This window comes from Macaca thibetana, chromosome 19 (genome assembly GCF_024542745.1).
Source record: "Macaca thibetana thibetana isolate TM-01 chromosome 19, ASM2454274v1, whole genome shotgun sequence".
In the NCBI taxonomy this organism is placed as follows: domain Eukaryota; kingdom Metazoa; phylum Chordata; class Mammalia; order Primates; family Cercopithecidae; genus Macaca; species Macaca thibetana.
The window spans coordinates 4,693,336-4,717,258 of NC_065596.1; the positions used below are offsets into that span (position 1 = coordinate 4,693,336).

General features: G+C 39.6%; 1 protein-coding gene and 1 long non-coding RNA gene across 2 annotated transcripts in view; one reads left to right on the plus strand and one right to left on the minus strand.

Annotated features, from left to right (window-relative positions):
- Positions 1-11,842, plus strand: part of ZNF506 (zinc finger protein 506) — a 29,836-nt gene extending 17,994 nt beyond the window's left edge. Inside the window, 2 exon segments of the mRNA XM_050769646.1 lie at positions 9,608-10,660; positions 10,663-11,842. Coding sequence (XP_050625603.1) covers positions 9,608-10,660; positions 10,663-10,784 — 1,175 coding nt within the window. The 3' untranslated portion in view covers positions 10,785-11,842.
- Positions 1,324-18,408, minus strand: LOC126942407 (uncharacterized). The gene is made up of 2 exons (XR_007721552.1): positions 17,788-18,408; positions 1,324-1,545 (listed from the first exon to the last, which is right to left on the minus strand). It is a non-coding gene; the product is annotated as an uncharacterized LOC126942407 (long non-coding RNA).
- Positions 18,409-23,923: the final 5,515 nt, after the last annotated feature.

Genomic DNA, 23,923 nt, shown 5'->3' on the forward strand with positions numbered 1-23,923 from the left:
TATATAGCTTGAAATTTTAAGTATGATATCCTGCTTTGTTCTTTTTCCTCATGATTGCTTTGGCTATTCAAAGTTTATTTTAGTTTCATGTAAATTTTAGAATTGTATTCTCCATTACTGTGAAAAAAATACCACTGCAATTTTAATAGGAAGTTTATTGAATCTATAGATTACTTTGGATAATATGGCACTTCAATAATATTTAATCTTTCAATCCATAGACATAAACTATTTTAAAATTTACTTGGATCTTCTCTGATTTTTTTTTTTTTTTTGTATTAACTCCTTGGTTAATTTTTTCTTCAGAAATTTATTATTTAATGCTATAGTAAATAAGATTTGTTCTTTATTTTATCAGATAGTTAAACTATGAAACCATAGATATACTTTTATGTTAATATTTTGCTAATTTAATTAGTGTATTTATTAGTTTAGACAGGTTTTAATGTACTATGTGTGTTTTTGTTTTTGTATTATACTTTAAGTTCTAGGGTGCATGTGCACAACATGCAGGTTTGTTACATAGGTATACATGTGCCATATTGGTTTGCTGCACCCATTAACTCATCATTTATGTTAGGTATTTCCCCTAATGCTATCCCTCCCACAACCCGCCACCCCACGACAGGCCGGGCCCAGTGTGTGGTGTTCCCCGCCCATGTCCAAGTGTTCTCATTGTTCAGTTCCCACCTATGAGTGAGAACATGCAGTGTTTGGTTTTCTGTCCTTGTGATAGTTTGCTCAGAATGATGGTTTCCAGCTTCATACATGTCACTGCAAAGGACATGAACTCATCCTTTTTTATGGCTGCATAGTATTCCATGGTGTATATGTGCCACATTTTCTTAATCCAGTCTGTCATTGATGGACATTTGGGTTGGTTCCAAGTCTTTGCTGTTGTGAATAGTGCCACCATAAACATACGTGTGCATGTGTCTTTATAGTAGCATGACTTATAATCCTTTGGGTATATACCCAGTAATGGGATGGCTGGGTCAAATGGTATTTCTAGTTCTGGATCCTTGAGGAATCGCCACACTGTCTTCTACAATGGTTGAACTAGTTTACACTGCCACCAACAGTGTAAAAGCATTCCTATTTCTTCACATCCTCTCCAGCATCTGTTGTTTCCTGACTTTTTAATGATTGCCATTCTAACTGGTATGAGATGGTATCTCATTGTGGTTTTGATTTGCATTTCTCTGATGACCAGTGATGATGAACATTTTTTCATGTGTCTGTTGGCTGCATAAATGTCTTCTTTTGAGAAGTGTCTGTTCATATTCTTTGCCCACTTTTTGATGGTTTTTTTTTTTTCTTGTAAATTTGTTTAAGTTATTTGTAGATTCTGGATATTAGCCCTTTGTCAGATGGGTAGATTGCAAAAATTTTCTCCCATTCTGTAGGTTGCCTGTTCACTCTGATGGTGGTTTCTTTTGCTGTGCAGAAGCTCTTTAGTTTAATTAGATCTCATTTGTCTATTTTGGCTTTTGTTGCCATTGCTTTTGGTGTTGCAGTCATGAAGTCCTTGCTCATGCCTATGTCCTGAATAGACAAAATTGACAAAATTGACCATATAGTTGGTAAACCATTCCTCAGCCAATGTAAAAGTACTGTGTATGGTTTTTTAAATATAAGATTGTATGATCTACCAACAGCATTTTACGTATTTTTCTGTTTCAGTGGATTTTTTTATTTATTTGACTAATTATTCTGCCACATCCAGTGCTAGATTAAAATAGAAGCATTGACAATGGGCACAATATAGTTTTGTATCGGTGTCTGAATTTGATGGAGAAAAACACCTCTTCAAGTTTTCCTAAACTGATTTTTTAGAAGGTAAAAAATCTTATTTTATTGGGCCCTTAACGTGATGAGATGCCCTCTGAATTTGTAGTGAAGAGGGATTGTAGATTGGTCACAAGGCTGCTGGGTCTGCACTATGGTCCACCTTTAGTTGGCTTGATACAGGGACTTGGGTAGTTGTAATTCCCATTTTATTTTTGGACAGACTGAATACCCTTCAGGACTTTGCTCTGTAGGGCAGACACTAGGGCATGTTTTTGCAGTCGGGTCTGCATACGGTGGGCCTTGTATCAGGATATGGATGAGTACGGTTTTCAGTGAGTACCAGAGAATATTTCCTCAGGTAACTGTATGGGTTTCTATATAGGCAGAACTGGCCATAAACTGTGGCTCAGGTAACTGAAACTGAGTCACTGAACTGTTTCAGTGACCACAGTAAAGGCCAAGGTCTGCAGGCCTGCCTACATGGCTGTAAATGGGTGCCTTCCTCCAGGTCTCTGGAATGGCAGGACCTCTCCCAGACTGTGGCTGGGAGGAGTTTCGCATAGTTTCAGATTAAGTTCAGAATTCTCAGTCAGACCAAGTTGAGTGAACCCTATCTTGGTCTGTGGCCAAGAACAGGGGTCCTGTAGTTTCCCACCTGAATGAGGGCCTGCCTTCTGAATAGAACACTTCTCAATCTTAAGCTTTAACAGCGTTTCAGAACTCCCTCTCTGGCTCTGAAATCTTACAGGCACTTATTTTGGAGATGGGGTCTTGCTACATAACGCAGACTGGTCTCAACATCCTGGCCTGAAGCATTTCTCCAACCTTAATGTATCATGGAGCTGTCATTACAGGTGTAAGCTGGTAATGCCTGTAACCAGGCATTAGCCTGGTTCTCTCATAAAGGCATTCTGGTCAGGGATGGCTGACATTTTTTTGCTGTAAAGGGATATGAAAATAGGGGACTTTTAATCTTTTCATCTTGGTGAGGTCACTGTCCCTATACATTTTTACTTTCTGTTTTCTGTTTCAAATTTGTCTGTAATTTTAGATTCAGATGTTTAGGACAATACGCTAGAATTTGCATGGCCGGAAGTAAATTAGATAATTAGTAGACACTCCATATTTACTAAAATAGTTACTTATAAATTTAAGTTTGCTGCAGGCAAAAAGGAATTACAGAATTTTCATCTACTTTCTTCAGCTTATATCTAAATAATAACATAGTTTATTTCCTAATATTTGTTTTACATATCGGAGGGTCTAATCCCACTCTGCAAAATATATATATTTTTCTTTATTTAACAATATAAGTCTATTCTTTTCTTCTAAAGTTGATTACAGCAGTTTCATTTTGTGTAAGAATATTTAAAACATAAAAAGTAACACTAGTTTCTTTTAAATCATTATTTATTAAAAATTTCTCATTAGAATCTTCTATGTATAATGATACTGCATAGTCTCTGAAATTGTACTGCCACACAGTGCATGCCAGTGATTCAAAATACCCGCATTTAATGAGTACACCTGTAGACCTTTTTTTTTTTTTTTTTTTTTTTGAGATAGAGTCACGCTCTGTCACCCAGGCTGGAGTGCAGTGGTGCGTGTGATTTTGGCTCACCTCAACCTCCACCTCCTGGCTTCAAGCGTTTCTCATGCCTCAGCCTCCCAAGTAGCTGCAATTACAGGCATGTGCCACCATGCCCAGCTAATTTTTGTATTTTTTGTAGAGATGGGGTTTCACCATGTTGGTCAGGCTGGTCTTAAACTCCTGACCTCAGGTGATCTGCCCGCCTTGGCCTCCCATAGTGCTGACATTACAGATGTAAGCCACTGCACCTGGCCTAACAATGTTTTTTAAAATGATACATCAATGTTGCATACCAGATTTTATGAGTGAACATTTCTCTTATTATTGTTTTGAAGTTCCATGTTACTGTGTTTTTTCAGAGTAGGTTTCTTTTTTTTTTTTTTTTTTTTTTTTTAAAGACAGAGTCTCACTCTATCACCCAGGCTGGAGTGCAATGGCGCGATCTCGGCTCACTACAACCTCCACCTCCCAGGTTCAAGCGATTCTTCTGCCACAGCCTCCCGAGTAGCTGGGACTACAGGCGTATGCCACCATACCCGACTAATTTTTGTATTTTTAGTCGAGATGGGGCTTCACCATGTTGGCCATGCTGATCTCAAACTCTTGGCCTCAGGTGATCTACCCGCCTCAGCCTCCCAAAGTGCTAGGATTACAGGCTCGAGCCTCCGTCCCCATCCTTTTTTTTTTTTTTGAGATGGATTCTCGTACTGTCACCCAGGCTGGAGTTCTATGGCATGATTTTGGCTCACTGCAACCTCCACCTCCTGGATTCAAGCGATTCTCCTGCCTCAGCCTTGTGAGTACTGCTGGAACTACAGGTGTGCCATGCCCTGCTAATTTTTGCATTTTTAGTAGAGATGAGGTTTCACCATGTTTGTCAGGCTGATCTCGAACTCCTGACCTGAAGCAGTCCACCCGCCTTGGCCTCCCAAAGTGCTGGGATTACGGGTGTGAGCCACCACACCCAGCCATTTTTTGTTTTGTTTTTTTTTTTTTGAAGGGAGTTTTGCTCTTGTTGCCCAGGCTGGAGTACAGTGGCATAATCTTAGCTTACTGCAACCTCCACCTTCCGGTTTCAAGTGATTCTCCTACCTCAGTCTCCTGAGTAGCTGGGAGTACAGGCACGTGCCACCATACCCAGCTCATTTTGTATTTTTAGTAGAGATGTTACCATGTTGGTCAGGCTGGTCTCAAACTCCTGACGTCAGGTGATCCGCCTGCCTCCGCCTCCCAAAGTGTTGGGATTACAGGTGTGAGCCACCACTCCTGGCCTGAAACAGTTTTTTAATCCTATCTAGGTGAGTAGTCATAAAAATTCTCCTAATTTCAACATCTATTTATTTTATTTTGTGTGGGAGAAACACATAACAAAATGTTTTATCTGTCAAAAACACATAACAAAATTTATAATAAAATATTTCTAGACCGGGCGCAGTGGCTCATAGTCTGTAATCCCAGCACTTTGGGAGGCCAAGGCAGGCGGATCATGAGGTCAGGAGATCGAGACTATCCTGGCCAACATGGGGAAACCCTGTCTCTACTGAAATACAAAAAACCGGGCATGGTGGCGCATGCCTGTAGTCCCAGCTACTCAGGAGGGTGAGGCAGGGGAATTGCTTGAACCTAGGAGGCAGAGGTTGCAGTGAGCCGAGATCTTGCCACTGTACTCCAGCCTCAGAGACAGAGTGAAACTCCATCTCAAAAAATAGTAAGTATATATATGTATACTGTTTAGTCATATTATGTTGACATTGTTATGCATCATATCACTAGAATATTTTTATCTTGCAGAGCTAAATCTCAATATACATTAAACAACTACCAATTCTTCCCATTTGATAGCACTTTTAAAGCACCACTTTTTCCGGTTTCTAAGAGTGTAACTGCTTTATACATCTCATACAATCTGTCTTTTTGTGGCTGGCTCATTTTACTTTGCATAATGTCATCAATATTTCTCATAATAGTTGTTAGAGTATTTTCTGCTTTTTGAAAATTGAGTGATATGCCAGTATTTTTATATCTACTGATTTGGTGACAGAAATTTGCATTGCTTTTATCTGTTGGCTTTCAGTAGCAGTGCTGCTATAATTATGTGAAAGATGATATATGTGCTGCATTCTGTTTTGTTAGTCTACTTTTTCACTTTTATACTCATACCAAATTGTTTTAATTCTGTAGCTTTTTGATGTGTTTTGAAATCAGAAATTGTAATGCCTCCAACTTTTTTTTTTTTTTTTTTTTTTGAAGATTGTTGGGTACTTTATTGCCTCTTTAGACTCCATGTTCTTTTGGATTTGCTGTTTTTATTTCTTCAAAAATGCAATGAGAAATTTGAAAAAATTGCATTAAATCTATAGATTAAATTGAGCGGTATAGACATCCTCACAATATTATTTCCTTTTTGATTGTTTTTGAAATGGAGTTAAATTAACCCGCCTCAGCCTCCTAAAGGAGTGAGCCCCACGGCATCCAGCCCAGTTATTTGAACAAGTGCATGCTCAAGAGTGTGTTGAATCATTTCTATACATTCGTAAATTTATCAATTATTTATATTATTGTCTTATACGCTAATTCATTTTTGTCATAGAAAGTAACTATGAAATTTCAGTTTTAAAAATGTGTTAAGACTTTGTTTTTGACCTAACAGGTGGTCTATAAAAAGGAATGTTGTATGAGCTATTGAGAAGGCTGTGTATCCTGATATTGTTGAGGAGTATTCTCTATACCTTCAATAGAAATAATTGTTTTTTACTGCCTTCTAGTCGTCTGTTCCCTTACTAATATACTGTCTTGTTTTATTATTATTACAGAAAGTGGGGTATTGAAATATCCTACTATAATTCTATTGCTCTCTCTCTCTGTTTATTCAGCTTTGTTAGTATTTGCTTCATATATTTGAAACCCCAGTTTGAAACACACACACAAAAAAATACACACATGGATAAACAAATTTGTCTCAGCCCAGCGCGGTAGCTCACGCCTGTAATCCCAGCACTTTGGGAGGCCGAGGCAGGCAGATCACAAGGTCAGGAGATCAAGACCATCCTGACTAACACGGTGAAACTCCATCTCTACTAAAAAATACAAAAAATTAGCTGGGCGTGGTGGCAGGTGCCTGTAGTCCCAGCTACTTGGGAGGCTGAGGCAGGAGAACAGCATGAACCCAGGAGGCGGAGTTTGCAGTGAGCCAAGATCGCACCACTACACTCCAGCCTGGGTGACAGAGTGAGACTCCATCTCAAAAAAAAAAAAAAATCTGTCATAGGTTCCCAGTGAATTAATCTATATATTGTTTAATGTCCTTCTTTATCTTTTGAAGTTTTGACTTAAAGTACATTTTATAAAATATGACAGTTTTTGACTTAACATGTAGCTTGTGTAATATTATTTTGACCTCTTCTCTCATTTTGTTAATATTTACATGAAATTTCTACTTCTCTCTTGCCACTTTCAGTCTTTTCTTGTCATTAGATCTCAGGTGACTCTTGTAAAAAGGCAAGTTGAATCTTGATTTTTAAAGTTTTTTAATGAACCTCTTTATTAAAAGTATGTCTCTCGATTGGAAAGATAATTATATATATTTAAATAGTTTTCTGAAAGAAAAACTTACTGTTAATAAAATAATTGTTTTGATTCTTGTATCTTTGTGTCTCATTTTCTCTTTTTTAAACTTTTTTGATTTTTGTATTGATATGCTTTGAGTTTTTTTCTTGCTTTCTTTTGTGTATCTATATAGATGTTTTCTTAGTACCTTGGGGGATTACCTAAAACCTCTAAAAGATCCAACAATATATTTTAATGTGGTAAAAAATTAACTCCGGTTGCATACAAAAATTCCTCATTATTACATCTGCCTTCAACTTTGTTATTGATTTTACTAATTATATCTTTATGTTGTCTATTCATTAACAGATGTTAATAATTTCTATACTTTTATCTTTTAAATTTTAGAGAATTAAAAATGTTTTCTGTACCATTATGATGTTAAGAAATTCCATTTTTATGTATGTGCATATCTTTTCCAGAAATTTACATATTTTCATATGATTATGTGTTGTTTTCTTGCATTATGTTATTTTCTGTGGAAAAAAACTCCTTTCAGCATCCTTGATATATAGGGCATATGCAGTGCCAATATACTTTCTCAGCATTTGGTTATTTTGGAAGGACTTCTTTTTATTTGGTGGTACAATTTTGCTGATGGTACTATTCCCACTTAACAGCTTTTTTTTATTATTATAACTTTAATAACAATATCACAGTTTCCTTTTGACCTGCAAACATTTTTTTGATAAATTTATTATCTCATAAGACTGTGCTTATAAATGGCCATCATTTTTATCTTGCAGCTCCCAAAATTCTTTTCTGATCTGTGATTTTTGAAATTTTGTTTATATATGTGTTTGTTATAAATATATGTTTGGGTGTATCCTAGTTTTGTTCACCTTTTCAGCTTTTTCATATTTACACCATTTTTTCTTTCTTTTAAGAAATTTTTCACTTAGTTTTTGTATTTTTTACTTCCACAATTTTTGTTTTATATTTTAATATTTTTTGGTGTTATCCTCATTTTTCTGATCTTCAGTAATTGTCTGTGTTCCTATTTCACTTCGTGAATATTGTTCAATTTATTTTATTTCATTTATTTTATTTTTCCTGAGACAGAGTCTCACCCAGGAGTGCAGAGCTGTGATCTCAGCTCACTGCAACCTCTGCCTCCCAGGCTCAAGCGATTCTCCTGCCTCAGTCGCCTGAGTAGCTGGGATTACACACGCCTGCCAGCACGCCTAGCTAATTTTTTATATTTTTAGTAGAGACAGGGTTTCACCACATTGGCCAGGCTAATCTTGAACTCCTGACCTCAAATGATCTGCATACCTCTGCCTCTCAAAGTGCTGGGATTACAGGTGTGAGCCACCATGCCTGGCCTTTTTTATTTTATTTTTGAGACAGAGTCTTTCTATGTTGCCCAGGCTGGCAGTGGCACAATCTCTGCTCACTGCTTCCCTTCCTGGGTTCAAACAATTCTCGTTTGTCAGCCTCCCAAGTAACTGGGATTACAGGCAAATGCCAAGACCACTAATCCTGGCCTGTTCAATTTATTTGGAATTTTAAAAATTATACACTTTTTATTGTTGTGTTTGAAAATTTTATAATTTTTTTGATGGGGCCATGTCACCCTAATATTTTGTATACATTGTAATCTTTGAGATTTGGACATTAACAAAAAGCTACCTGTTACGATCTTTATAATGTAACTCTGTCCTGGCATAGTCTGAAATCAGTTGTCTTGGCTCGAGATTCTGGGAATTTCTCAAACATGTTTTTAAGATGTGTCTTGTCTAAAATTTTGTGTTGTTAAATCGGCTTATTCATATTTCTTCTTAATAATCAGTAATCACTTGCTTCACCCATTCCGTGTTTGGGATACAGCAGTTTCTTTGCTTCTGTAACATTTACCTTTAGACTCAAAGTGTCATTCCAACGTATATTCATGTCGTGGGAGACATTAACCAGTATCTAAAAAAGCCCCTAGAAGCCAGAAATAAAGATGTATGTGCCAATATTTTTCTTGTTTTTTAAAAAAGGAACCAGGAGTTGGCAATTTACATTTTTGTGTGCATGTGTGAGACAGAGTCTTACTCTGTTACCTAGGCTAGAGTACAACGTCATGATCCTGGCTCACTACAATCTCTGCCTCCAGTTCAAGCAATTCTCCCTCAGCCTCCAAAGAAACTGATTACAGGTACCTGTTACCATGCCTGGCTAATTTTTTGTATTTTTGTAGAGATGGGGTTTCACCATCTTGGCCAGGTTAGTCTTGAACTGTTGACCTCATGATCCACCTGCCTCAGGCCTCCCGAAGTGCTGGCATCACATATGTGAGCTACTGTGCCCAGCCCACAATTTACTTTTAAAGGCACAATGTTATACTGGAGAGCAGGAAGAGCTGTGTTGGGTATAAGTAATAGACTTTTCCTTTTCTTCCATGTGGCTCTTTGCATTGTGGGGTCCTTGACACACTTAACTCATTTATAAATTTTTTACAAATGTATTTTGGTCAGTATGTTTTTGTTACACTTATATGTCCAGGAAGAAATTACAGCTTGTGGTATTTTGCTATGTCATCTTGCTTATGTAGTTTGTATAATTTTATAGATTAGATTTGTATTTATCTGAGTCTAGCAATTGAAGTAATGTGTTTTTATTTTTTTCTTTCAGTTATATGTTCTCATTTTGCCCAAGACGTTTGGTCAGAGCAGAGCATAAAAGATTCTTTCCAAAAAGTGATACTAAGAAGGTATGAAAAATGTGGACATGACAATTTACAGTTAAAAAAAGGCTGTGAAAGTGTAGATGAGTGTCCAGTACACAAAAGAGGTTATAATGGACTTAAACAATGTTTGACAACTACCCAGAGAAAAATATTTCATTGTGATGAATATGTGAAATTCTTGCCTAAATTTTCAAATTCAAACAGACATAAGATAAGGATAAGAGATACTGGAAAAAAAACTTTTAAATGTATAGAATATGGGAAAGCTTTTAACCAGTCTTCAACCCGTACTACATATAAGAAAATTGATACTGGAGAGAAACGCTACAAATGTGAAGAATGTGGTAAAGCCTATAAGCAGTCCTCGCACCTTACTACACATAAGAAAATTCATACTGGAGAGAAACCCTACAAATGTGAAGAATGTGGCAAAGCCTATAAGCAGTCCTGTAACCTTACTACACATAAGATAATTCATACTGGAGAGAAACCCTACAGATGTAGAGAATGTGGCAAATCTTTTAACCACCCCGCAACCCTTTTTTCACATAAGAAAATTCATACTGGAGAGAAACCATACAAGTGTGATAAATGTGGCAAAGCCTTTATTTCATCCTCAACCCTTACTAAACATGAGATAATTCATACTGGGGAGAAACCCTACAAATGTGAGGAATGTGGCAAAGCTTTTAACCGTTCCTCAAACCTTACTAAACATAAGAGAATTCATACTGGAGATGTACCCTACAAATGTGATGAATGTGGCAAAACCTTTACTTGGTACTCAAGCCTCTCTAAACATAAGAGAGCTCATACTGGAGAGAAACCCTACAAGTGTGAAGAATGTGGCAAAGCCTTTACTGCATTCTCAACTCTAACTGAACATAAGATAATTCATACTGGAGAGAAACCTTACAAATGTGAAGAATGTGGCAAAGCTTTTAACTGGTCCTCAGCCCTTAATAAACATAAGAAAATTCATATTAGACAGAAACCCTACATAGCAAAGAATGTGGAAAATCTTTTAAATGTTCCTCAACCCTTAATAAGCATAAGATAATTCATACTGGAGAGAAACCTGATGAATGTGGGAAAGCCTTTAACCAGCCCTCGACTCTATGAGAATTTATATGGAACATAAACCTTACAAATACAAAGAATGTGACAAAGCTTTTTATTACACATAATTTATACTGGACAGAAACCCTACAAGTTTGAGTTTCACTCTTGTCACCCAGGCTGGAGTGCAATGACATGATCTCAGCTCATGGCAACTTCTGCCTCCTGGGTTCAAGCCATTCTCCTGCCTCAGCCTGCTGAGTAGCTGGGATTACAGGTGCCCAGCACCACGCCCAGCTCATGTTTGTATTTTTAGTAGAGATGGGGTTTTGCCGTGTTTGCCAGACTGGTCTCGAACTCCTGACCTCAGGTGGTCCACCCACCTCGGCCTCCTAAAGTGCTGGGATTACAGGCATGAGCCACCATGCCAGGCCACAAGTTCTCAATTCTTAAGAGACATGGCGATAATTCATGCTGAAGAGGAACTCTACAAACCTGAAAGATGCGACAGTGCTTACCACCTCCAACTTTTGTATACAGAAAAATAAATTAGTGTGAAACCTTAGAAATGTATGAAATGTGAGAATTAATGCTACCAAAACTCCTAGAAGTGTGAAGAATATGGCAAAACTTTTAATGAGTGTTTACACTTTATTTCACAGGAAAGCTTTTATCCTTGAGAAAAATTGTACAGATATAAAGAATATCGAAAAGCCATTAATGCCTACTTACATCTTATTCAAGAGAAGAAGGTTCACAGTTAATAAAGGCATTAAAAGTGCAATTACTGTCAAAAAATCTTTCAGGCCGGGTGCGGTGGCTCAAAGCACTTTGGGAGGCCGAGATGGGCGGATCACAAGGTCAGGAGATTGAGACCATCCTGGCTAACATGGTGAAACCCCGTCTCTACTAAAAAAATACAAAAAACTAGCCGGGTGAGGTGGCGGGCGCCTGTAGTCCCAGCTACTAGGGAGGCTGAGGCAGGAGAATGGCGTGAATCCGGGAGGTGGAGCTTGCAGTGAGCTGAGATCCGGCCACTGCACTCCAGCTTGGGTGACAGAGCGAGACTCCGTCTCAAAAAAAAAAAAAAAAAAATCTTTCAGAAAATATAACCCTTTAAAGAAGAATATTCTGAAATCATCCATTACAAATATAAAGGGGGTTGTAGTACCTTTACTTGTATCACAGATCTTATTGCACACATTTGTACTAGAGGAAAACCCTGAAGCAGTTGCTCCAGTTTTGTTCAACATCATGGAATTTATATTGGAGAAGAGTCCTGCAAATATAATGAATTTGTAAAGACTTTTTTTCAAAATCTATAACTTAGAAAACACCACAGAGTTTATACTAAAATATTTTTGCAGATGCAGTAAATATGAAAAAATATTTAATTCAAAATTGATTCTATGTAAATATCAAATAATTTACACTAGAATAACTAAGGCACTGACACTTCAGACATTACACTAAATCAGTGTTGAATATAAAAACGAATCCACAACTAAAACTGTTTTTGTATATAACTCTAAAAGGAGATTTTCTGAAGCATTGTAATTACATTGAAAGTATACTTGTTTCCTCAAAAAAAAAAATTGAAAAGTGAATAATGATGTAATACAGCTTTCAAATTTCTTTATGCTGTTATTTTATTCCTATTGTATTCACATGTGAAAACGTGATTATTGCTGCATTAGAGATACTACAGATTCTTTTTTTATTGGGTATTATGACTTTTTCTATAGAAGAGTAAGGACATTAAAATGTAAGGTGCCTGATGAAAATGTCAGTGGAGAGGCTCTTTGTAGTTAACTTATATTAAGTAATGTATAAGGTGGGGGTTCCTATTTGTATAATCCTAGCCTATGACTTAATGTTGACGCTTTGCTTTGTCTTTTGGATGGCCTAACCTACATTAACATGTTGGCAGACCATTTTAAAACTTTTTTTCAAAAATTATAATGAGGCCGGGCGCGGTGGCTCAAGCCTGTAATCCCAGCACTTTGGGAGGCCGAGATGGGCGGATCACTAGGTCAGGAGATCGAGACCATCCTGGTGAACACGGTGAAACCCCGTCTCTACTAAAAAATACAAAAAACTAGCCGGGCGAGGCGGCGGGCGCCTGTAGTCCCAGCTACTCGGGAGGCTGAGGCAGGAGAATGGCGTGAACCCGGGGGGCGGAGCTTGCAGTGAGCTGAGATCCGGCCACTGCACTCCAGCCCGGGCGACAGAGCCAGACTCCGTCTCAAAAAAAAAAAAAAAAAAAAATAATGAATCACTTTATTAATAAAGATAAGGTGGGGGTTCAGAGTAATAGTTTTCTACATTATAGTGAGAAAAATTATAGTTAAAAGTATTAAATGAGAATATTATTTTATTGTACTTTTATGTAATAGAATGCAGTACATATAAAAATTGTTAAATTATGTGTGAACTTTATTTTTTTTTTTGCCTTGTTAAGACTATTGTGTGTTTAATGAAGCAATATTATGCCACTAACTTTAACCTATCCCACCTTAATCAAGGGTGTACTTAAAAGATGGTAACAATATACTATTTGGTGCATAGTGGAATAACATCTCTAGTCGTCACTTTGCCAGTGGCTTTCAACTGCAAATGAGTTGAAGAATATTGTTCCCATAGTTTAAATTTTTATTTTTTCTTATTGAAATTTATTATTAGTATTTGTGGGTATATAGTATGTGTATATATTTATGCCTTATATGGCATATTTTGATTCAGGCATACAATATGTAGTAATTAGGGTAAATAAGGTATCCATCACCTCTAGCATTTATCCTTTGAATTACAGTGTAATTATACATTTTTAATTATTTTTAAATGTACAAATTGTTATTGACTACAGGTTTATTTTTATGGTCATAATAAAAATTATACAGAAAAATAAAATACGGCCAGGTGCAGTGGCTCACGCCTGTAATCCCAGCACTTTGGGAGGCCAAGGCAGGTGGATTGCCTGAGGTCAGGAGTTCAAGACCAGCCTGGCCAACATGGTGAAACCCCGTCTTGAGGCAGCGCTTTCATATTCCACTCCTTCAGTCCAGCTGAGGATCCGAGCCGCTTACAGGCTCCAAGGTGAGTTCTGTAAACAGTTGCAACTTGGCTCTGATCAGATAGTGAGGTTCGCATTTATTCAGTAAGACTAATTAACAAAAGTTGTGCGTAAACACCACTAGCGGGTAAAGATTAAAGGCCAGTTTCCCAGGCCTAAAGCAAATACCATTTGCAGGTATTAAGCTTCTGCCAAACCCCGAGTAGGAGGCAGTAAAGTACCCGTGGCAGCACAAAACTTAGTCTTAAGCCCACATAACTAACAGATTAGTAAAATAAAATTCCCACATTCCTTTGTACTTGCACCCTAATCTTTCTGGCTCCTGCACCCTGGCTGCCTTCAGCCAAGCAATCTGAAGCTATACAAACTCAGGCCTTTAAGACAGCTTTTGACTATTACTCTATTTTTAATATTTTTCCCACCAGCCTGATTGAACCCCAACACCCATCTCTGCTAAAAATACGAAAATTAGCCAGACGTGGTGGCGCACACCTGGAGGCTGAGGCAGGAGAGAATCACTTGAACCCCAGAGGTGGAGGGTGCAGTGAGCTGATACCATGCTGCTGCACTCCAACCTGGGCAAGAGAGCGAGACTATTAAAAAAAAAAAAAAAAACTATAAATAGAATCCATACATTTCTGAGTCCTGAAAACTTATTAGTAAATTTTTATTATATAGTTTTATTTGAACATCTGGTCTGTCTGCAAACATATAGACCTTTTTTTTTTTTTTTTTTTTGAGATGGAGTCTTGCTCTGTCCCGAGGCTGGAGTGCAGTGGCGTGATCTCAGCTCCCGGGATCAAGTGATTCTCCGACCTCAGCCTCCTTAGTAGCTGGGACACCACCATGCTCAGCTAATTTTTATATTTTTAGTAGAGACGGGCTTTCACCATGCTGGCAAGGATGGTCTCGATCTCTTGACCTCGTGATCCGCCCACCTTGGCTTCCCAAAGTGCCGGGATTACTTAAATAAAATTTTTAAAAATAGCATTTGAAAGCCGGGCATGGTGGCTCACGCCTGTAATCCCAGCACTTTGGGAGGCCGAGGCGGGCAGATCACAAGGTCAGGAGATCGAGACCACGGTGAAACCCCGTCTCTACTAAAAATACAAAAAATGAGCCGGGTGCGGTGGCGGGCGCCTGTAGTCCCAGCTACTCGGGAGGCTGAGGCAGGAGAATGGCGTGAACCCAGGAGGCGGAGCTTGCAGTGAGCCGAGATCGCGCCACTGCACTCCAGCCTGGGCGACAGAGCCAGACTCTCAAAAAATAAAAATAATAAATAAATAAATAAATAGCATTTGATTACAACTATAGGTGAGACTATTAGTGTGAGGTCATATTTTTACTTATATTGACAAAACTATTCTATATATTGGATATTGACTTATATTGACAAAATAACCATAACAATATTCTTAGAATAATATTCCTTTTCTGCTGTATATTTGCAAGCTTTTGGTCAAATATTATGGGAGCTCAATAGAAATCAACAAGATGAATCTTTACCACAAGAATTACTGATGCATATACTTATTTTTCTTAAAATCCATTAGCTTTTTATGACAGATGGGTACTTTATTTTCAGTGTGTTGTTTATTACTGAGACGTGGCTGTCCTGCCAGAAAACTGCTATTCTCAGCTGTATCCACATTGACTAATATTGAGTGGAAGTGAAGGGGATAAAAGCAAATGTGTTTTCTCTGTATCTTTTTTCATCCATTGGCTGAAAAACAGGATGATGCAGAATATGGAAGAAAATATAATCCCTGAAAGATCTTGAAGAAGCTCTCTTAATCAGACAAAAAACCCCATAGGGAATTCTTTTTTTTTTTTCATTATTGCACGCTGCTTCTACGAGTTTAAATTTTTTTTACATTTTACATAGAAAGAAACCTAGGCTTTTGGCCAGGCATGGTAGCTTAAGCCTGTAATTCAGCACTTTGAGAGGCCGAGGCAGGTGGATCACCTGAGGTCAGGAGTTGGAGATCAGCCTTACCAACATGGAGAAACCCCATGTCTACTAAAAATACAAAATTACCTGGGCGTGGTGGTGCGTGCCTGTAATCCCAGCTACTCGGGAGGCTGAGGCAGGAGAATTGCTTGAACCCGGGAGGCTGAGACATGAGAATCACTTGAACCTGTGAGGTGGAGGTTGCTGTGAGCCGAGACCATGCCACTGCACTCCAGCTTGGGCAACAGAACGAGACTCCATCTCAAACAAAAAAAACACAAATGAAAGGGAAGGAAGTGAATTACTGACAATAGCTAAGGTATGGAATCAACCTGAGTGTCCATCAATAGGTGAATGGAGAAAGAAAACGTGGTATGTGTATACAATAAAATGCTATTCAGCCCTTAAAAATAATAAAGTCTTGTTATTTGCAACAATGTGAATCTGAAAGGTATTATGCTAAGTAAAATAACCCAGCACAGGAAAAAAAATAATAATAATACTTTTTTTTTTTTTTTTGAGATGGAATTTCACTCCTGTCGCCCAGGCTGGAGTGCAGTGACATCATCTCAGCTCACTGCAACCTCCGCCTCCCGGGTTTAAGCAATTCTCCTGCCTCAGCCTCCCTAGACCTGGGATTACAGGCACACGCCACCATACCCAGCTAATTTTAATGTTTTTAGTAGAGATGGCGTTTCACCATGTTGGCCAGGGTGGTCTCGAACTCCTGACCTCAAGTGATCCACCCACCTCAGCGCCTCAAAGTGGTAGGATTACAGGCGTGAGCCACCACACCCAGCCAGAAGCCTAGGTTTCTTATTAGAAGATAGACTGTGATACTGAAAGCAAATACAATGGGTAGACATTTTAAATTCCCCAGCCTACACTGAGGATGTAGATATAAACTTACTCTCATTCTGAGATGGTATGGGCAGATAGATAAACACGCACATAGGCCGGGCACAGTGGCTCATGCCTGTAATCCCAGCACTTTGGGAGGCCGAGGCGGGTGGATCACGAGGTCAGGAGATAGAGATCATCCTGGCTAACACAGTGAAACCCCGTCGCTACTAAAAATACTAAAAAATTAGCCGAGCGTTGTGGCGGGAGCCTGTAGTCCCAGCTACTCAGGGGGCTGAGGCAGGAAAATGGTGTGAACCCGGGAGGTGGAGCTTGTAGTGAGCCAAGATCTCGCCACTGCACTCCAGCCTGGGCGACAGAGCGAGACTCCGTCTCAAAATAAAATAATAAAAACACATACATAATTATATGAGTTTGCCTATGTAGTTATTTATGTATACAAAAGATATTAATCAACAAACATTTTAAATTTCCCAGCCTACACTGAGGATGTAGATATAAACTTACTCTCACCTATATGGATTCATACCATCTCAGAATGGAATACAGCCATACAATGTTATGTTTAAACATCAACAAAGCTTCACTTATAGCAGCACTCAACTAGACAAAGTGCCACAGCACACAGTTCCTTAAACCCATACTCTTCTCACAACACAAATGCTTTTGGTCCAAAATAAAAACTACCAATCACTATCCTAAACATGGCATTCCCTGCTGGTCCTTAAAAACTTCACAGAGGCTGAAGAAGGTAGCTCATGTCTGAGTAAGTCTGCATTTAGAAAACGTGCACATGCATTAATGCGACGTTTATGGAGCATGTACTATGTGGTCAGAAGCACGCTACAGAGCACTGTGCTGGAAAGATGACATAATGTGAATTTATCCTCATAACACCCTGGGAGGTGGGTACTAACTGTCTCATAATTCCCTGGATTTACAGGAAAAGCCTAGCATTTACATTTCTTCTTGTTCTCACTGATTTTTTTTTTTTTTTTTTTTTAAATGCACGGAACAGGCCAGGCATGGTGGCTCATGCCTGTAATTCCAGCACTTTGGGAGGCCAAGGCAGATGGATCACCTGAGGTCAGGAGTTCAGGCAAATCAGGGGACCTGTAAAAGGCAACTGAGCAGGGATCCATGGGAAAGACATCCTCAGAGGCACAAGATTCTCCCATTACCTTTCAGTTTTGCTGATGCTTCAGTTAAAGTCTCCTGGGAAATGTCTGCAGTAGGTTCTTCCTCTGTAGTTCTTACCTTGCCTGCAAAACAAACTATCTTTAGTGTCTGCATGTTTTTCCACTTCCTGTCCCCACCTGAGGAATGGAAAGCAAGGGCACAGTCCTTGCTCATGTTTTGGAGTAAAAGGAACATTGAAGGTCATGTGAGCTTTGCTGAGGCTTCTCCTGGCCTCATGTCAGATACAGCTCCTAACTCCAAGCAGCCCACCATAGCGTCCTTTTTTTTTGTGATGGGGTTTCGCACTTGTTGCCCAGGCAGGAGTGCAATGGCACAATCTCAGCTCACTGCAACCTCCACCTCCCAGGTTCAAGTGATTGTTCTGCCTCAGTCTCTTGAGTAACAGAGATTACAGTCATGCGCCACTAAGGGAGGAGACCACCCCTCATATTGTCTTATGCCCAATTTCTGCCTCCGAAGAAAGAAGTAAAAACTAAAAGGCAGAAATGAAATCCACAGGCAGACAGCCCGGCACCACACCCTGGGCCTGGTAGTTAAAGATCAACCCATGACCTAATCGGTTATGTTATCTATAGATTACAGACATTGTATAGAAAAGCACTGTGAAAATCTCTGTCCTGTTCTGTTCTGTACTAATTACTGGTGCATGCAGCCCTGTCACATACCCCCTGCTTGCTCAATCGATCATGACCCTCTCACGCAGACTCCCTTAGAGGTGTAAGCTCTTAACAGGGACAGGAATTGCTCACTTGGGGAGCTCGGTTTTTGAGACGTGAGTCTTACCAATGCTTCTGGCCGAATAAAGCCTTTCCTTCTTTAACTCGGTGTCTGAGGGTTTTGTCTGTGGCTTGTCCTACTACATTTCTTGGTTCCCTGACCGGGAAGCGAGGTGATTAATGGGCAGTTGAGGCAGCCCCTTAGGCGGCTTCGGCCTGCCCTGTGGAGCATTCCTGCGGGGGACTCTGGCCAGCTTGAGTGACGCAGATCCTGACAGCACTCTAAGGTAGGCAATTTCCCCAATGGAACACCTTGCCAGAGCAGGATGGCAGGCCCTTGCAGAGGATCAACACAGTGGCTGAACACCAGGAGGGAACTGGCACTTGAAATCTGGACATCTGAAACTTGGGAAGACTAGTCTTTGGAACTTGCCCACTCCATTTGAGTGGAAGTGTGGCCTGATCACCCACGGCGTGCCTATACTGGCACTTTGGTTTTTGTTTTTGACTTGACTTGGATTGCTTGATACTTTGGTTTTGGTTTTGACCTTGCTTGGATTTCTGGATACTCTGATTTTGGTATTGATTCTGGTTTGGTGTAAACTGTAAAAGTGTGTGTGTGCCCTTTTTACCCATTCTTTGTTTTGTGGTGTGCGGGTGGTGTGAGCATGGTGTTATGTCTCGAAGAAGCATGGGTCAGGCACAAAGTAAGCCCACCCCAGTATGAACTATGTTGAAAATTTTCAAGAAAGAATTTAAGGGAGATTACGGTGTTATTATGACACCAGGAAAACTTAGAACTTTTGTGTGAAATAGACTGGCCAGCATTAGAGGTGGGTTGGCCATCAGAAGGAAGCCTGGACAGATCCCTTGTTTCAAAGGTATGGCACAAGGTAACCTGTAAGCCAGGGCACCCAGATCAGTTCCTGTACATAGACACTTGGTTACAGCAGGTTTTAGACCCTCACCCCATAGTGGTGGAGAGAACAGCAGCATAAGCGGCTGGCACAGGCAAGGAAAGACCAGCAGAGAGAGAAAGAGGAAGAGACAGAGAAACAAAGAGACAGAGAGACAAAGAGGGAGTCAAAGAAAGAGAGAAAGAGAGACAGAAGTAAAGGAAAGTCAAAGAGAAAAAGAGACAGAAAATCAAAGAGAGAAAGAAAGAACTATACAAGTAGTTAAGAAACAAAACAAAAAGGCTGGGCATGGTGGCTCATGCCTGTAATCCCAGCACTTTGGGAGACTGAGGCAGGCAGATCACAAGGTCAGGAGTTCGAGACCAGCCTGATCAACATGGTGAACCCATCTCTACTAAAAATACAAAAATTAGCCAGGCGTGGTGGCACACGCCTGTAATCTCAGCTACTCGGGAGGCGGAGGCAGGAGAATTGCATGAACCCAGGAGGTGGAGGTCGCAGTGAGCCAAGATCACGCCACTGCATTCCAGCCTGGGAGACAGAGCAAGACTCCGTCTCAAAAAAAAAAAAAAAAAAAAAAAAAAAAACAGTGTACCCTATTCCTTTAAAAGCCAGGGTAAATTTAAAACTTATAATTGATAATTGAAGGTATTCTCCATAACCCTATAACACTCCAATACCACTTTGTTGTCAGTGTAAACAAGGGAGTATTCCAAAAGCACTGAGGCCACTAAAAACCCGTAGCCTTCCTATCAAAAATCCTTAACCCAGTAACCCCCAGATAGCCCAGATGCATTCAATCTGTAGCAGCAACTGTTTTGCTAACAGAAGAAAGTAAAAAAATAACTTTTAGAGAAAACATCATTGTGAGCACACCTCACCAGTTCAGAAGTATCCTAAGGGGAAAAAAAAAAAAAGCGTGATTTAACATTAACCACTGAAAATTCCCTTAACCCAGTTTTCCTAACAGGGCATCTAAATCTTAATTACCATACAAAGGTCCAACCAGACCTAGGAGGAACTCCCTTCAGGACAGGAGGATGGATGGTTCCTCCCAGGTAATTGAAGGAAAAAAAAAAAAGCCATCTATACGATTCTAAATTAATTTGGACAAAACAAGGTCTTATTAATAGCAAAGGATAATTAAAATCCCAAACTTACAAGGTTTTCAACAAAAGTAAAGTTTGCTAAAAGTTAACAGTGTAACATGTATTACAGTAACTTCTCATCTTGTGGCCTTAGACAGTCTAGCACACGGACATAAAGGAAGTTCGCTTTGGAAAAGAATGGTTGGCTGGGCGCGGTGGCTCAAGCCTGTAATCCCAGCACTTTGGGAGGCCGAGATGGGCGGATCACGAGGTCAGGAGATCGAGACCATCCTGGTTAACACGGTGAAACCCCGTCTCTACTAAAAAATACAAAAACCTAGCCAGGCGAGGTGGCGGTTGCCTGTAGTCCCAGCTACTCGGGAGGCTGAGGCAGGAGAATGGCGTGAACCCGGGAGGCGGAGCTTGCAGTGAGCTGAGATCTGGCCACTGCACTCTAGTCTGGGCCACAAAGCGAGACTCTGCCTCAACAACAACAACAAAAAAAGAATGGTTATCTTCGGAAAAAAGGGAAAAAAGGGGGGGCAGAATTTATGTAAAAAGAGTGTTATATGGTAAATTCTTGTCCTGAAATAAATTAACTGGTTGTTTAAAGAAAGAAATGTTTGTAATAAGTCAGAAAGTTGAGGCATGTCAAAGAATTGTCTGCGAAAGTTGTGAAAGAGCAAAATGTTATAAAAAAAGAATTTATTCAAGAAATATTGTATAATTTAAAAGTAATTGGGCGCGGTGGCTCATGCCTGTAATCCCAGCACTTTGGGAGGCTGAGGCAGGCGGATCACGAGGTCAGGAGATTGAGACCATCCTGGCTAACACAGTGAAACCCGCCTCTACTAAAAAAAAAAAATACAAAAAATTAGCCGAGTGTGGTGCGGGCACCTGTAGTCCCAGCTATTCGGGAGGCTGAGGAAGGAGAATGGCGTGAACCCAGGAGGCAGAGCTTGCAGTGAGCCGAGATCGCGCCACTGCACTCCAGCCTGGGCGACAGAGTGGGACTCCGTCTCAAAAAATAAATAAATAAATAAGTAGGCCTCCTGAATGTAAAACTATTTAAAAAAACAGTTTATGTGAAAGTTGTATAAGGAAAGTAAAATATACCTTTGGTAAAAGGATTATAAGGAGGCATAAGAATGTAAATTTTTACCTACATTAAAAGGTTAAAAAATTATTGTTTTGAAGGTTTAAGCAAGTTTAAAAATGTTAATTGTAAAGAAAATTCTGTGTATAAACATATTAAAGTCAAAGGGGTCATCCAGTTTTTCTGTGAACTGGACATTAAAGTAAAAACACAACAGGTTTTTCTTAAAGCACTAATCTACCCTTTAACAAAAATTATAAAAGATTAAAAAGAGTCTGTAAAAATCTTACCTTATGGTCCAACATTAAAAATTGGATAAATATGTCTACAAGGTTTTATTAAAATTAAGTTTAACATTAATAACACACTAATATAAAGGTGAAATTTAGCTTATCTGGTATGAAAATCATACAAGAAGCATTATTAAATATAAAATGGTGTTTGGCTTTCTTTGGTTTAAAAACTAATAAAAATAGGTGCTAAAAGAAATTTCTCAGTAGAAAGGCACCAAGGACTATAAAGTCCACTGCTGATGTCCCCACATTAAAACAAGAGGTCATTTCCTTAGAAATTGTATACTTTATCTTCCACTTTCCTTTCCCTCAAAACTAAAAGTCTTTTAGCACATGTACCACCCCTAGAATTTCCAGTAAACCAGCACCAGCCTAAAGATCACATTTTCATCAAAAGATGAAAAGAAAGGAAACTCGAGCTAGCCTAGGAAGGACCCTAGTTTGTGTTGCTAACCACCAAGACTGCTGAAAAAGGATGGACTCGTCACAACCAAGTCAAGAAAGCACCACCCCCTCCAGAGTCATGGGCAATAGTCCCAGGGGAAAACCCTACCAAACTAAAGCTAAGAAAACTTTTAACTCTTTCATTTCTTTTAACTCTTTCATCCATTCATCTCTTTTAACTCTTTCATCCATTCTATTACTCTTTCTTCTTTCCTCACTCTATTGCTGACCATCTAGTTATTAACATAACCAAGTCAATTTTGTCTCAAACTATTGCATTTAATGCTTCCCTTGTTATACCCTGTGGGGACTTGCCAAGTCAAAGACAGTTCTCTACTTCAGAAAAGTACCTCCGTCCCTTCTGACTCTCCTCAGACTGGGCATCAGTAAATTAGGGCCATTTAATCTGGGGAAATTTTGATAAAGACTCCAGTGTCAACCAGGAGTCTTGCTCCCCAATGTAGAGCTTTTATGCTGTAGTTGGTCCAACATTCTGTGGACCACTAAAGAGAAAGGATGGACTGCCCCAACCAGTTGTTGTAATTTCCTAAAATCATATTAATTTTATTAGAGGATCACAGAAGTTAAAGACTTAAAACAAACTTTGGCAATTAAAACAGGATACCAAGACGCAAATGCCTGGTTGGAATGGATCGAGTATTGCATCCGCATGTTAAACAAAAGCAATTGTTTTGCTTGTGCATATGGCAGGCCAGAGGCCCAGACTGTCCCCTTTCCACTAAGGTGGTCCTCCAGTTGACCAGGCATGTGCTGCATGGTAGCTCTTTTTCAGGATTCTACAGCCTGGAGTAATAAGTTGTGCCAAGCCCTCTCTGCTATATCTTGAAGTCTGGCACCCTATGGGTCAGCCCCCGAGGGCCATCCAGCCTCCATCTCCCAACACTAAGTTCACTTCGTGTTTTTCACAACAGGGAGGATACTTAGCGTTCCTTGGAGACCTGAAAGGATGCAGTGAGCTTCAGAATTTTCAAGAGCTTATCAATCAGTCAGCCCTTGTTCACCCCCATGCAGATGTGTGGTGGTACTGCAGTAGACCTTTACTGGGCACTCTGCCGAATAACTGGAGTGGCACTTGTACTTTAGTCCAATTGGCTATCCCTTTCACCCTGGCATTTCATCAACCAGAGGGAGGAAAAATAAGATATCATAAAGCAAGAGAAGCCCCTTATGGGTCTTTCGACTCTCACGTTTATTTAGATGCAATTGGAGTCCCACAGGGAATACCAGATCAATTTAAAGCTTGAAATCAAATAACTGCAGGATTTGAGTCAATATTTTGGTGGGTGACAGTTAATAAAAATGTAAATTGGATAAACTACATCTATTACAACCAACAGCAATAAGCTTTTCATGAGTTAAAAGAAAAACTCATGTCAGCCCCAGCCCTGGGGCCACCTGACCTGACAAAACCCTTCACACTCTATGTGCCAGAAACAGAAAAAATGGCAGTTGCAGTTTTAACCCAGATTGTGGGGCCCTGGCCAAGGCCAGTGGCCTATCTCTCAAAACAACTAGATGGGGTTTCCAAAGCCTGGCCCCCAT